Below are 15,757 nucleotides of genomic sequence, written 5' to 3' on the forward strand. Positions count from 1 at the left end.
TTAGTCAGAAATTAATTTTATTGCTGTAATAATTATAAATTATTAGTATCTGTTATGCTAATCTAGGAGCTGCTCTAATTTATTATTTTCCTGCTGACTGCCAACTGCTTCTTCTAAACTCAAAATAATCTCATGTGCTCTGTAAACGTGCCAGAAATGCAGTCAGCATTTCAAGAGCACATTCCTGCCTCTTAAATACTTTTGTGCTGGTCTTGTAAATCATTCTCAAAAGTGCTAGAAGAATCTGAATATGGGTAGTCTGATCCTAATTTGCTGCTGAAGTTCTGCTAAAGTTCTGAGCCTTGCTTAAACTTACATGAGGGAGGCAAAGAAGGGGTAGAAAAATCCCACCATATGCATCTTCTTTACTGAAAAAACCCCTGTGTTCTGGCACACCAAAGATTGGAGTAATATTATATAATTTTACTTGTGATGTCAGCTTGTTCCTGAAGGGACTCTCAAAGCTGTGTCCCTCGCAGGGTAACTGAGATGCTGATGTTGCATCTCAGTTAAATGGCTTTGAAAATGCCTGCATTAGTTAAGTTTCCCAGCCTCATTCCCATTCTAACCTGGGTGTTCCCTCTTTGAAACTAGGACAAAAATCCAGTCCCTATCCAGTCCCCCAATCCGCTGCTGTGTAAATTGGAAGTATGTAGATTCTGACAGAAGGTTAGTCTGCCCTAATACAATTTGGGATACTTGAAAACACTAATGCTTATAATTACTAATTTATTTTTCTTGTCCTTTTTATTACTCTGTAGTCTTATTTTCATCTTTTGTGTTCACTATATACAGTGCTTGTATTATATTTTGTACAATGCCATTTTAATTAAAGAAATTCAATTACAGAAATTAAATAAATTTCTTTATTATTAAAGGAATTCTGACAGCTTCTGCAGTTGCAACTATAATTTGAAATGGAATTAAAGAATTTATTTGAATGACATACATTAATGTTTAATTTTTAGTAGAATTTCCTGTTGGTTTTTATCCCAGAAATGATAACAAGTTCTTGTGGAACAATCATTTGTGTCACACAAGCAGGCGTGTTAGGTGAATTCTTGAGTTGCAATTCAAGATTCAGTTGATTAAAAGTACCTTCCTACTATGCCCCACAGATGGTCATGTTTTGCATCCAAGATTTAGTAGCATGAGTAGTGTGGCTGAGATGCAGTTTCTGTGTATGACAAATTACAGAAGTAATTGTAATGTCACCACTTTATTTATGTTTCTATTTATATGTTATATTTAACATTGAAATTAAGGTTTTAGACATGCATACTGAAATAATAGACATGAGTCTTTGGGAAACTTGAAAAATGTCTCACCCTCCCCTAGGTATGATTAAAAAAAAAAAAAAAAAGGAAAATTTTTTGGTAATACAATGTGGTTTTCAAGTTCTGGGAACTTCTCAGATGTTGGAAGGAAAGAATTCTCTGTCCAAGTGAAGTAAATCCGTTTCCATTGTTCAGTGCCACTAAGAGAGAAAAATGGCATGCATGTAGTTGCTACAAGTCTGAATGGGCTTCTGGGTATACTTTGTGTTGACCATGAGGTCCAGCATTTATTACTATGTTCTTGTGAAAAATATTAATTTCATATGTTTATTATCATGCAGTGAAAATATTGTCTATGGGGCAGATGTTTTCTTAATATTGGGTTTCTCTCTTGTAGTCACTTCTAGAAATGTGAGAAATTATTATTATTGAACTTTCTTATCTCATGAGACATTCCAAAGATCCTTGAACTTAAAGGGATGAAGTCATTTTCTCAGTCCTTTAATAGGTGACAAATGAATTTAGAAGAAAAAAATGGTTCCTGACTCATCAATAATGTCTAAAAAGCTGTAGCTGCTCTGCAAGCAGAACTCTTCAATATACAAAGAAAATGAAGGCTTCTGCATAAAAATTGAAAACTTCTGTAATTACTGCAATTTTACTGCTATGAGCCATTTAATTTATATTTTCTAACACAATATTATACAAGAATGGTGTTTTTGCTGAAACTCAATTATTTTGTTTGTGTTTGTCCTTCTGAATTAGGGGTGAGGAGGAATCCTCTGGTCTTCAGAAATGTCTTTTGGCAGCTTCATAAAAATGCTGGCAGCTTGTTAAATTAACTGTGCTCCCCACTGCTGGGATTAGAGGCCATCAGTCTCAGCCTCTCCAGCAGATACTGCAGCTGGAAGTACCTGGAATCTCACAGTATTGCAAGTGTTCATTTCTGAGCCAGGCAAAGCTATGCTTTTCCTTAACTAGGAACATTGTTGGTTGAGGTTTTTTACGTGCAGGGGGTTACTTGTGTGCAACTGCTTTTTACAGGTATTTTAATAGCAGGACTGATTTTCGTTGCCTTGCGAATATTTTGTGTCTGTGATTTCCGTAAAAACATTGTATGTGATTAGGTAGAGGCCAAAGGATATTGCTTTCAGGTATAGGTAATTAACAAGCATAATCTAATATGAATGTGTGTCAGAATTATGATTTTTATTTTTTTTAATATAGGTGCTGTCTACAATAAAAACTTCAGTTGGTTATTGTTTTCTGCCTGACATAAAATAGGGAAAATACTGGATAGTTTGATAGAGTTGGGTAAAACCCAATAACTTACCTTGTTCTGTAAAAGCACCTTACACTGAAATGTCATGGAAGTCTATAGAATAGGTGGGTGTTGCTGTTATGTCCTTTTCATTTCCTTTTGCGAAAAAATTGGTGCAGGAAAGGCATGGCTCTACCGTACACTCAAGGATTTTATCAGAAACTTAATGGAGGACTATTGATAATGATCTGGAAAGTTCTTAATTAAGCTTAGCTCATCCATTACTCCTTTGGATATTTCCAATTTTTTTGGAAAACTATTTCTTTTACAGGTGTTCTTTGTGCATTTAGATATGATGTTTATACAACAATAGCTGTACAAGTATACATATGAACACACATATATATCTTTTGGAACCAAAACTCTACTACTCCTCGTACAAATCCTTGTGTGCAGAAACTTCACTTCTGCTTTACCTATAGAGATGTTAAGTGACAAGTGAAAATCCACAGGTAAAACATGAACTATTAGAATAGTGTGCTAATATCTGAATCAAATTTTCTTAAGAAAGAAGTTAGTAAACAGCATTAGTCACAATTGCATGCCTTTTGTTTGATGAATAAGGGCTCACAGAAATTTCTCTCAAAGGCTGCCTCAGTCTAGGTTAATAAAATTTCTCCTGCAATGTCTAGCAAGGGTTTTAGGTAGACAGAAATTCCATGATTCTGCTTTGCACTGTTGCTGCTGTTTTTAAGATGATATTTTATTTGTAAATTCTGTTATAACCTACAGGAACCACTTTCGGTGTTAACCATCTACTTTTTTTTTTTCTAACCAGGTATTAAAGTGAAATTTAGAACCCAGGAGCCCGATGGTTTGATTTTTTTCTCTGCATCACCTGGCAGTCAGGAGGAGTACATTGCACTGCAGCTGAGGAGTGGGCGCCCTTACTTTCTTTTTGATCCACAGGTACCACAAAAGACAGAATCCTATAAAAATATCTTACATCATTTACCTTTGTACTTTTTACATGCTTATCCTTGGTTGGGGTTTTTTTGGGGGAGAGGCGGTAGGTGGTTTTGGTTTTTTTCTTAACTTTAATTGATACAAGCTATCTTGCTTCTCAGAACCCTTAGGTAACTAGAGATTTTGAGGGGAGAAAAACTGAAACACTAAATCCTTGCTCTTTTTATTGTTATGTATGCCACAATGCAAGACTTTTTCCTTTTTTTTTTTGTGTGTGTGTGTGTGTGTGCGCGTGTATTTTTATGGCTTGCGGTTTTTGTCAGTGCCTCCAAACACCACTACAGCTTAAACTACCAAGATTTCAAAGTTGTGCAGAACTAGGTTTTGAATTAGTTACTAAGTTTATATAATGTTAATCAATTATTTTTAAGCATCCTGTCCTGAGACTAAGTGTTTTCCTATAGAGATCAGCATGTTGCCATTTTGCAAAAACATAAATAATGAGGGAAGTATCAAGGCCACATGTCTTGCATTTCTGTTTGGGTATTTTGTGTTTTCTGTGCACCCCAAAACTGATCCTTTTTATGGAATTAAAAAAGCATTATGACCTCACTTATATTTCATAATATGCAAGAAACTGTAACTACTTATCCTATTTTCTAACCCACTGCTAACTTCTGCCTCCTGAGCTCTGCCAAGTCACTCTGTGACCATGTGGAGGTGTTTTGCAGGAGTGAAAATCCCCTTAAGCTTTGGAGCACATATAGATGAAGCAAGGTGCTGCACAGAGGCTGGCTTGCATGTGATCCCCATGCTAGAAAATATTAAATCTGCTTCCAAACCCAAGATCTTTATTTCTATTAATTCTACTGCATTTAAACACAGGTTTTATCTTATCTTATTGTGTACTTCAGTTTTCGGGACCAAGCTTAATGTTGTTTATGTTGTCCTCATCCACATTTTAATAGGGACTAATTCTGATTTCTCTCTTACACCTATACCTTCTTTTAACTGAAAAGAAAGTTTTATTTCCTTTGCAAGATCTTCTGAGGTTTATTTAGATTTTTTGTTGTTGTTTGATGGTTAATTGAAGTGGATGTCTTTCAAGTGACATTTTAATGCTTTAAATGGTATTCCTAGATCTTGCAGATTTGCTTCTTCTAAAGTAGCTTCATGTCAGCTTGTTTACGTCATTCCCTAGAAGATATTTTATTTGTTTGGATCTGCAGTATCTGGGGAAGGGAGGGAGATGGAAGAGTGGCTGCTTTGGGACTTTAATTTTTTCCCCCCTTTTTTACCTGTCTTTTAACTATAAAAAAACCCCAGCATGTCTCATATTCCATTCTTCGAGCTTCTTAGTTCACGTAATATTTTCAACAGTTGCTGTATTGAATTTTAACAGATGACTTGTTTATGAATGTATCTTTGTTTGTCTTTTTGTTTCATTTGGATCAAGCAACTCTGTTCCATGCTGATTTTTAGTGTCATCACTTCAGTAGTGTTTCCCGTTATAAAATAGCTTATGGTGCTATGGTGAAGCTAACAGTGCTTCAACTGCTGTTTAAAAAAAGAGAAATATGTCATTCAAAGCATTCAGGAACAGTGTAGGTCTTAACAGTTGAGTTATTATCTTGAAAGCTAATGCTTTCTAATTTCTCACTAAAAATGTGGAAGAGATTCTTGTACATTCTCAGACTCAGAAGTAGGGTACAGTGGCCTACATCAAAGTGTTTTGTGTAGAAATCTTTTCAAAATCTTTTATCGCTGAAAATTCAGTTATCAAAAATTTTCATTCTGTATCCCTAATATGCTGTGCTACCTTACTGTCATTACCTTTGTTTCTGTTTTTGTCATAGTTTGTTTCTTTTTTCCTTTTGCCATGATTGGCTATTCTTAGCCTACGGTGTCAGATATCCTATACTGTAGCAGCATTTCTTCATCTCTCATTTGTGCCTCACAGTCTGCATTACTGTGCAAATGCTTTAATTACTTCTTATTGATATCATGTGGTGTCTTAGCCACGTTATAGGCATTGTTGTCTCTAATTATAGTCATGGCATGTACAGTAAGCATTTATGGCCCTTCCTTTGTGCTCTTCTCTGAGAAATTGCAAACATTCTTTTTGATGACAATTGTGTCTGTGCAGCTTTTTATCTGTAGCAGTTTGGTGTAATATTCTGTGCTCCCTTCCAGCTGTGACCTGTCGCAGGTTAATTATTTGTACCCTTAGTCCCTTTCAGGATGCTGGGCCGAATCTTTCCTCGTGATCAGCAGCGCGTTTTCTCTTTGTTGTGTCTGCTCTGGGGATAGTCCTGCCAAGTCCTCCTAGCGGGGAGCCTTCAGCAGCCTCGCTTCTTCCTTCGCTAAGTGTTAATTTCAAATCCTTTTCTTCTTGTCCATTCATACTTCTCTGAGCTCCATGTACACCACCATTCATCTGGCTGTTGCCCGACCATCCCTTTTGTCTCTCTTTTGTGCCGTTCAACTGCTCTTTTTTCCTTCCTAATTGTTTTACTGCCATTCTTTGCAGGTTTCTGCTCATGGTCAAGGAAGCATGAGATTTTTTAGCAAACAGATGTCTTCCTTAGTCATTTTGAAGTAATCAAATTTTTCCATAGATATTCCTCTAAACTCAGAGTGCCTGTAAAACTTCAGCTGTCTGTGGATTTTTTTCTTTTCATGATGTCTTTACATCTACACCTAAATTGCACATTTAAACTCTAGCTAAATTTATGGCTATCTTTTAGTGGCTACAGGTCATTTATTTTTTTTCCCAGGGAAGCACTGAATATTTTATACCAAGTGAAATCAGTAATACTGGAAGTACAAGTCCAATGTGGAGCACCTTTTTTCCTAAGTGATTAGGACAGTCTGAGGAGAAAGTATTGAGATTCTTCTCACAGGATGGAGGGCCTTGTATCCAGCTCTTCCATTTTAGATGATCTAGTTACTAAATTTTACAGCAGAAAGAAGGAATACCCGATACTTTCCTTGTGAGTGTTGCCTTGTTGGTTGTTCTTGTCATGGAGAGGCCAAAGTATTAGATACACTCTGAAGGTGAGCTGTTATTACACAAAAAAAGGAAGATGGACAATACCTGTCTCTGAGTCCCAACTTGACCTTCCTCCTTGGCACTGGCAAAAATTCAGTACTAGTTCATCTTCTTAGTAGTAGACTTTGGGCATTGAAAGAACTTGACTGGAAAAAGTGTTGTTGCATTCAAATTTTGGCCTGAGAGAGTATCTCTGAAGATTCATATTTGTGATGGCTCTCTGAATTTTTCATTGTAAACATCAGTATGACAAAACAATTTACATTTACCTAGTTATTATTGACAGCAACCAAATATTAAGACTTATTGTATGGCATATCAAAATAATCCAGATTTCAAAATTTGTGATTTCCAAAATCCATGACAAGCCATCTTGCAGCAGGCTGTTTGAATGTGATCCCAGAGTGATTCCAGTAGTTCTGGAAAAGGTATAAAAACGCCTCTCCAGTGCAGCACATGCTGAACTCTTAACACTGTCTTTTTTTGTCTTCTCCCTTCCCTCCCCCCAGAATTAAGCACAGGTTAGCACGTATGCTTGTGTGGTCCCAGATTGAATTGGTTACAAATAAATGTGGTTTCTGATGTATAAAACTGTTAATGCTCTAGACTGTTGCCAAACATAATATGAAGAACCACTTATTCTGGCACCTGATCTTTAGAATGCAGCATCGTTTGTAACAATTTTAACGCTAACTAAGTACACTTTGATGAGACAGCATTTAATAAAATGCTCATTAATTTCATCATTAGCAAGGGTATGCTAAGAAGTAAGCCAGTTTCTTATGTCACGCCCAATTAGCATCCCATGCTAGTAATCCCATTAGTATTGTTGAATTCACTAATGGAAAAACTAATGGGCATGCTACCAGGGCACATTAATTGGGCATGACACCAGTTCTGGTTTTAATTATTAAACTACGATAATGAAATGTGTGTGTTTGTAAAATATTAAAATGTTGAAATAGGGGAGAAGACAATAAAAAATAGTATATGAAAAAGTGCCCTTAGTATGTAAGGATATATAGCTTTGTATTCTTATTATGGGGCAGAGGGGCTGCTGCTCTCATCCTCCTCAGTACCAGGATGTTGGCTGAATGGAGCTGGAAACATGCTGTAAATATTCACAGGAAAGAATTTTTATCTGTGTTCATATGTGCACATCACATATATTTTGGTACATAGGATACATATTGACAGTCCCCAATGCCAAATGTAAAATGTATTCAGGGTTCATAAGTCTGTGTGCCAAAATGCAATTTCTAATGGATGAATATCACTAAAGGCGGAATACTAAATTTTAATAAGAGGATTTTGGTATTAATTAAAATACGTTGTTCTTTCTATCAACAGCTTTTCTCAATGTGCATAATTCTAAGATCTTTGGACCAAAAAGAATACAAAATGATCTGGAAAAAAATACATTGAACTGTCTGGCTTGCTGCTGCAAAATTACAAGCTGAGTCCCCAAATTATAAGGAACCAAATTTTGCATTTATGTAGTTTTTGGAAATTGTTTTTTTAAGCCCTAAAGTAACTGTGGTGGTTGAGATTCTTTAATATAGCACAGTACCTATATAAAGAAACATTTTTTTATCAGTAGTTGTCAGCTGTACAGAAGAATTCTGTTTTGTGAATTCAACAGAATATCTTTGAGTTCACAGATAGTTCAAGAATGATATAAAGTCCTGAGGCAATATTATGGGAATTATTAGGAAGTTAGATGATTATTTCGATGTAAATATCAAGAAAATTCTTGAAATATATTGATTTTATTTTTATTACATCATTATATCTATTTATATGATATTTTGTTTGGTTCTTTATATTCATGAGATTTAGTTTGGTAACTGCATCTATTACACTCCTCTTAGCGATTCAGAAAAGATTTCTCTGTATTTGTGATAGATGTCCTTAAATTCACCCCTTCGTATCATATTTATTTTTGTTTTATTAAAACCAGGTAAAAATTCTCATTAAATTTAAATAAGTGTTTACAAGTATCCCTTGTACCATAAAAGCAACCTCAATAACTACCTTTTGGGGTTTTTCATGTTTAGTTTGGTTTGTTTATTTGGTTGGGGTTTTTTGTTTGAGGTTTTGTTTGGGGTTTTTGGTTTTATGTTTTGTTTTGTTTTGTTTTGTTTTCCTGAATATCTTGGTATGACCTTCCCCCCCACCCCCCCAATAAGTGTATGGTACTCATCTCGAAATTTTAGTTCTTTTGATACCAGGTTGGCATGGAGAGAACATGCATCTACCATGCTACACTTGCACCCCTTTTTTGGTTCCCTTCTTGCACCCCTTTTTTGGATCCCTTCATGTGGACAGGTGCTGCAATTAACAATCCTGATATGCAGCTGCTCCTCATGGATGGCACACTGAACTGTGGCCATCAAATGTCACAGCCACAGCAATCCTTGAAGTAAACAGAGACATAATAATAATAATAAAAAAGAATAAAAAAAATAAAAAAATCTGAGTGACATAACCCTCAGTAATTTGTGCCTCATCCTTATCTTTATCAGGGAAACTACACAAGATTTTCTATTTTAATAGACATGGAACTGGATCCTTGAGCCTTCATTTATTATTTGAGAAGGTTACATTTAGTGGTTACACTTAGAAGGTTAAATAAGTCCTAAATGTCATTCAGCAGTCCAAAGAAAGTTAAGCATAGGACTGCTGTATTTATTTTTAGATGTCGTATGCTATAAATTGTCATAAAAGAGTAAGATATTATTCTAAATGTTACCTTCAAAATATTCTAAATCAGATTATTCTCTTAATAAAAAGGGATCTGCAGTAGCAGTCACTCCAACTAATGATGGTGGAAAAGTGTATAATGATAACAGTTGGCACCAAATAATTGCTACAAGAATTCAAGCACTGGGAAACATCACAGTGGATGGGCAGTACACAGGTAATCAATTCATTTATATAACTTTAGTATTACTAAGGGTATTGCTTACTTCCTTTTTCACTACCTATGTTCACCCATACAGAAAAGAATTCACTCAGTTTTCTGTTTTATCACTGCTGTTTTGTCTGTTCATCTAAGGGATCTGTCCACTGTGAATCTTTGAAAATTGAATACTAAGTGTCTTTTTGTGCTTGTGAATCTATAATTGTATTAATTGCCTGTTGTCAAACAGAGTCTTAGGATATTGTGTCGCATTAGCCTCTTTATAAAATACCAATATTTTGTTATTGAGTTGAAAATCTGTTGAAAGCGTTGAATATGTGAATAAAGAACTATTTTGTTCAGGTTCTTCCTTAGCAACTAGTGGCAGTACCATTATTGGAGAGAACACAGGAGTTTTTGTTGGAGGACTTCCACAGGATTATATGATTGTAAGAAAGGATGAAGGTAAGTATGATAAATAAGTCTGTACAGTTTCTCAGATTCGATCTTTTAGGATAGACTGAAATGACTATATAGCTAATTTCATCAGCATTAAAGGATCTTATGAGGTCTGTATACATTTTAATGAATTTTATACACAGGATTGGTATGAATGTGAAACTTATGGATATGTTTTACATACAGATTCCCAAATTCATTCCAAAATGCCCATGTAACTTGTTTTTATTAGCTTAAGCACATGGTTATGCATTTCAATTCCATGCAGGGATACAACATACTGGGCTTTTTTGGTGTGAGTTTGTATCCTTCAGAGGTTCTTGCATTGAGCTCAGAGCTGCATGAATAGACCTGTATTTTATAATACAGAATTTATGTGGAGCAGGATCATATCTGGCTTCTCAAAGAATCAATAAACATTAATTTTCATACATGAACTTTGTATAGATGCCAAATGTAAACTGCCATCAGATGACAGAGGTGTATACAAAAGTAAACAATCATTAGCTCTCAGTGAATTCATATCCAGAATTTTGGGCTTTTCATATTAATCTGGAAGCAATATTGTTTATTGAGTTGATGTTTCCACCTCTGACATGAAATCTGGTTGATAACTTGATGTGGGGCACTCTAGAATTCAACTCCCTCTTTTCTTATTTTTATTTCACTACACTAAAACCAGAAATACACGTGTCTGTTCTTCTAAAACATTGGTTCACAAAGTAATCCACGATGCTTCTCTCAAAAATCTCAGCTACATATTCAAAATGAGATTGACTATAAAATACTGTTTAAGGGGAGGGCACCTATAAAACCTGCTCTAAATTTTTTGCCCCACTAAATAAAAAGGGGTAGCAGCCATATAGCATTGCTTTGGGTCTTTTGTTTTATACAAACAAGGAAAGAAAAACTTCCCGATTAAGCTTCTAAACATATATTTCTCTGCCTCAGCTTTTGCAACACTATTTCTTCCTGCTCAGCACATGCATGCCTTTCTTCAGAATTACTGTTTTGTTTAAAGAAAACTTTTTTGGATCTTTATAGAGTAGATGCTGTTAATTTGAAAGTACCTCTATGCAAAATCTCAAAAAGTTTGATATTTTTCAGCTACATAGCAGTACATGCTGTCTTTAGTGATTAGATCCATTCAGAAATCTAAATTTAGCTTGAAGACCAGATTTATGAAGTGAATGGTGGCTGGTTTTTTATGTACACATGGACGTATATGATAGGGACAGCATGTCTAAAACATCAATTTTTTCCTGTGTTTAGTTGCAGATGGTTGACAAAAAAATATTTTCATCTTTTGCAGGGATGAAGAAGATAGTCCAGAAAGGATTTGTGGGGTGTCTCAGTGACATATTTTTGAAAAAAGTGCATACTCCCAATGAAAACTGGGAATCTTTGAACTGGGAGAATGCTGAGGAACAAAATAATGTATATCATGTTTGGGAAGGATGCCCCATTGGACTCTCAAAAGGAGCACATTTTCTTGGCAGAGGTAGTTTGCTGTGCTATTGCTCTATCCAAATATGTTCTTGAAATAGGGAAGGTAATTGTGTCAGAAGTATTGCAGTGATCTGCTTTTTGAGGCAGCTTTAGCTGTATGTGATTATTTTTGTTGGTTTGAAATTGTGTCTCTTAGTTGACAGAAGGTTGCTGCATGAAAAAGGAATTGCAGGTAGAGCTGCTGAAACTCTATGCAGATTTGATATGTGTGTGAAAGAAGAATTTTCACTTTAGTAAGAACATAAATGGTGCCTGTAAGTTATCAACAAAAGAAAAGGCAGGTTAAAAATATAGGATATTGTACTGATTTGGTTTCTTGCATTACATTATTGAGAACTGTCCTCAAAGTTGAGTGATAATGTTGTAAACTATGATCTTGAAACCTGAGTTCCTTATGTCATAGTAGAAAGTGTCACTTAGATTTTTAGTTTTGATTTCTTGAACCTATTTATTTATTTGATTAACTTACACATGCATTCACCTTCTTTCAAGGGTTCCTGGAACTGCATTCAGGTGTTTTCAGTGGTGGACTGGAATTTGAGATCTCATTCAAATTCAGAACAGATCAACTGAATGGATTGCTTTTGTTTGTTTACAATAAAGATGGCCCAGATTATCTTGCAGTAAGTTCAAAAATGCGACTAACTATATTCAGACATGACCTGTAAGTTTTTTCCACAAAAGCCAAATTAGCACTGAAAGAAATTTCAGACCGTAAGTTATTTTCATGTTTTACTAGTTTTGAAATGCTTTGCACAGCCCATTATAATGGAGCAAAAATACTTGAAGTTTTAAATTATTGTTATTTATGTCATAAATAAGGAAAATATCAATATATGAAAAGCAGAATTGTTGTCTTAACTGGATTAGAAGTGATCAGAAAAGAGAATAAAAGACATGAATTATAAAAGTTTTCACTTCATTTTTAGGAAAGCATAGAGTTTACTAATTTTCCCAGTTCTCATACTGAAACAAAATCCATTAAATTGTAAATCAAAAAAGTTGTGACAAAAATTGTCTGGTCTCCTAATAAACCTTTCTCTTTAAGGTATATATTTCTTTTCATAATCCATAATTTTTTCTCCTTTTGATTTGAAACAGATAGAAATTAGTTCCAGCTTAGTGCCATCTCATCTCTCACCGTTTTCCCAGCACCGTAGAGGAAGCTGCACAAACCCTGTATTAGGCAAATTTGTGAGGAAGTGTCTGTGAACTTTCCTTTTGGTGTCTGTTAAATAAGACTGGCCAGGGTCAGAATTATTTGTGGTTCTATAATTTCCAATATTTTGTTTCAGTTTTAATGTATATGGTTTAGTTATTCAAATTCTTTTATTAGCTATATGGCTCTGGATTTTAATACTTTTCTTTCCCAAGAATTTTGAGTGTAATTGGACTGTGGTTACCACTGCTTAGTGGGTCAAATATAGTTAGTACTTGCACCAACTAGTAGGTATTACAGAGGATTACATGGGAAAAAATACATTTTTTCAGTTGGTCCAGGAAGCAATAATTTATTTTTAGAGATTTTTGAGAGCGTTGTTATTCTTTATGACCCAATCTGCTCTTTCTGCACTTTTATTGAATTTTATTTATTTATTTAATATTATGCAGCTGTTTTTGCTAATGGCTGTCATGTCACAACCTGTTTTATTGTGTGGCATTATGTCTAATGGGCCTTCTCTTTTAAACTTCTGACCTAAACCATATAAATATATTTTTCTCCTTTTCAGGTCAATTATAACTTACTCCATATTTATTTTTTACACTACTGGCTTTTCCAGCAGATAGTTTTTTCCTGGGTTTTGAATTCTGCTAGACCCGATTGCTGCTTCTTTTTAAAGCAGCCTTAGTTAAAAATTATCATCACTTCCTATAGCAAGTCTTGCTAATTACAGTCATTACTTTAATTTTGCCCTCAAGTAATGGCCAAGATCATGAGCTAATAGCATAAGATGTTACATGTATGCTATTGTCCCACCCTAAAAAAGAGTTCTATGCATGTAATTCACAGCAGAGGGGCACTATTTACGTGGAGAGTATTTACAGGGTTCTTCTGAGGGTTCTGGTAGTAGGTGAGTCTTGTTTTCCCTCTCTTGCCCTGTGTGAGACTGCCAGAAAGATGAGAACATAGATTTTGACTATAAAGGAAGACAGAGGACTTACTAAATTGAAAGTGGAGTCACTTTCACAAAGTAGTTAGACAAAATAATTTCATTTTCTTTTAAAACTTCCAGATTTTTGGCAGTTTTATATTTAGAGTATTTTTAGCTCTGAAAATTGGATAATTTTCTTAGCATTTGTCCTAAGTCAGGTAAATTTCTTTTATCTCACTTTAATCATGACCTCAACATCTCCATAGTCTTAAGATGAGGAGTTTTAGAGAGGATGAGTGTGTGCATGCTTTTCCAAGTCTCTCAGCTTTGTGTTTTTCACATAGCTAATGATGACAGAAGGCTTTTCTGTACACTTGATCTCACAAGAAGAGGTTAATAGAAAGTGAAAATGAGGGGTGTAGCTTGTTGCGCATGAGCTACGATGTCTTTGTTAGGAGCTTTGGTCAGGTACACTCTTGCACAGCAGAGCAGATTATGAGCTATACCACTTATCCTGAGTGCCAGGTATTCCCTGACCCTTCCCTTTGCATAGGTCACAGCTCTCTTATTAGCTTTATAGTTTGGGAATGACTGCAGCTACACACACGGCTGGACTGTTACCAAACAGCCAAAGACTCTTTCTCGTCTTCTGCCCAAGAACAAGATGATGTCCTGGAGAGGTGCTGTGCATAAAGACTCACTTCTTCCATGACTTCCATGCCCTGAGAATTAACTCAGGCCAAGTGAGGTCAATCTGATTATCTTTGGATCCAGGCATAATAATTAGAAGAAAACTGTAATACCAGCTATACTAATATGAGCCACTAGCTCTCACTCTGACAAGTGATTCCTCATGAGTTTATGTGATGGAAAGATTTTGTGACTGCTAATAAAGTTTGCATGACCGATTTTGTTGCTGCCCACTTCAACAGCAACAAAAACACTATCAGATTTCTATGCAATACCGGTAACTGGCTCCTGAGACACTGTAGCCGATGACTTGTTTCTGCAAAGATGCAAGAAAAAAGTCCTGCAAGAACTTTTTGCAAAGAGTTGCACTTTTCAATAGCTGCATGAAGTGAAATAGCGAATGTGAAGATGCAAGTGTTACCTGTGATGGAGCTAAGGAGGGATGTTAAATTTAGAGAACTTAAATTGGAAAGTCTAGCAAAGCAGTGACTCGTACTCACATGAGACTTTTGAGGGTGATATTCCTGTTGGTTACCAGTAATTTCTCTCTGTTAGTTATCAGGAGTTCTCATTTCCTTTCCACTAGTGACTGACTGTGAGGAGGCTACTGAGGGGTCTGTGTTTGGGCCTCTGCTCTCTGGCTGGCAGGTCTGAGCTGAGCTAGATTTTGAACTGGAATGGTTGGCTGCACATCAGCAGAAGTGCCATGTACTTTTTCTTTCAAAAGGGCCCAAAGACTGCCTGTCCTTGACAAGTTTTTTGAAGTCCACTGCTTGTCTCTGCTGATATTTCTGAATTTCAGGAAGACTTTGCCATTCAAAGGAGCTAAAGCCATAATCCCTCTTCTAGTTCTACATTGGTTGAGATTGTTTTGTATGGCAGGTTTAACAAAATGTCAGTCAGCCTCTAATGCAGCCCCTATCTTATCTCAGAACTATGTCTGGATATTTCTTTCATCTTCAAAATCATGTTTATAAGCAGGTTGAGTGAGGCAGGGACTGGCTCCTACAGAGGAGTGCAACACAGAACCACAAAATCATTTAAGTTGAAGGGTCCTTTTGGAGTAATTTATTCCAAATCTCTGCTAAAAACAGGACCAACTTAGGTTTGATAAGGTTGTTCCAGGCATCTTCTGTTTGAGTAGTGTGCATCTCTCTACAGATGGATAGTCCACAGCTGTCCAAATTCTACAGCCTCTTCCAATCTTTGGCCATCCTCATTATAAGAAAAAAAGTAAAAACACCCAAAGAAACATGCCCTGATCTCTTATTGTTTCTTGTTACGACTTGTCTTTTGCCTCTCATCCTTCCACAATGAACCTCTGAGAAAAGTCTGGGCCTGTCTTCTGTGTATCCCTGCATAAGGCAGAGGAACAGTTAAGAGCAAGTTCCCACTTGCTCTTAAGACAGGACAAGCCCTATTCTTTCAGGTTAAACTCGTATGCAAGGTACTTGAACCACTGACCAGCTTGGTGTCCTTTTACTGGATTCACTCTGGTGTGTAGCAGTGTCTTTCGTTTACCAGAGTGTCCACAACTGGATACACTAG

The 15,757-nt window shown here is 35.9% G+C and overlaps 1 protein-coding gene across 1 annotated transcript in view; it reads left to right on the forward strand.

Moving 5' to 3' along the window:
- The window catches only part of USH2A (usherin), a 391,984-nt gene that overhangs the window by 139,773 nt on the left and 236,454 nt on the right, over positions 1-15,757 (forward strand). The window contains exons 22-26 of the mRNA XM_040059986.2: positions 3,377-3,507; positions 9,350-9,476; positions 9,822-9,923; positions 11,230-11,418; positions 11,919-12,049. Coding sequence (XP_039915920.1) covers positions 3,377-3,507; positions 9,350-9,476; positions 9,822-9,923; positions 11,230-11,418; positions 11,919-12,049 — 680 coding nt within the window. The remainder of the gene's footprint in view (positions 1-3,376; positions 3,508-9,349; positions 9,477-9,821; positions 9,924-11,229; positions 11,419-11,918; positions 12,050-15,757) is intronic.

Source organism: Hirundo rustica, chromosome 3 (assembly GCF_015227805.2).
Source record: "Hirundo rustica isolate bHirRus1 chromosome 3, bHirRus1.pri.v3, whole genome shotgun sequence".
NCBI lineage: Eukaryota > Metazoa > Chordata > Aves > Passeriformes > Hirundinidae > Hirundo > Hirundo rustica.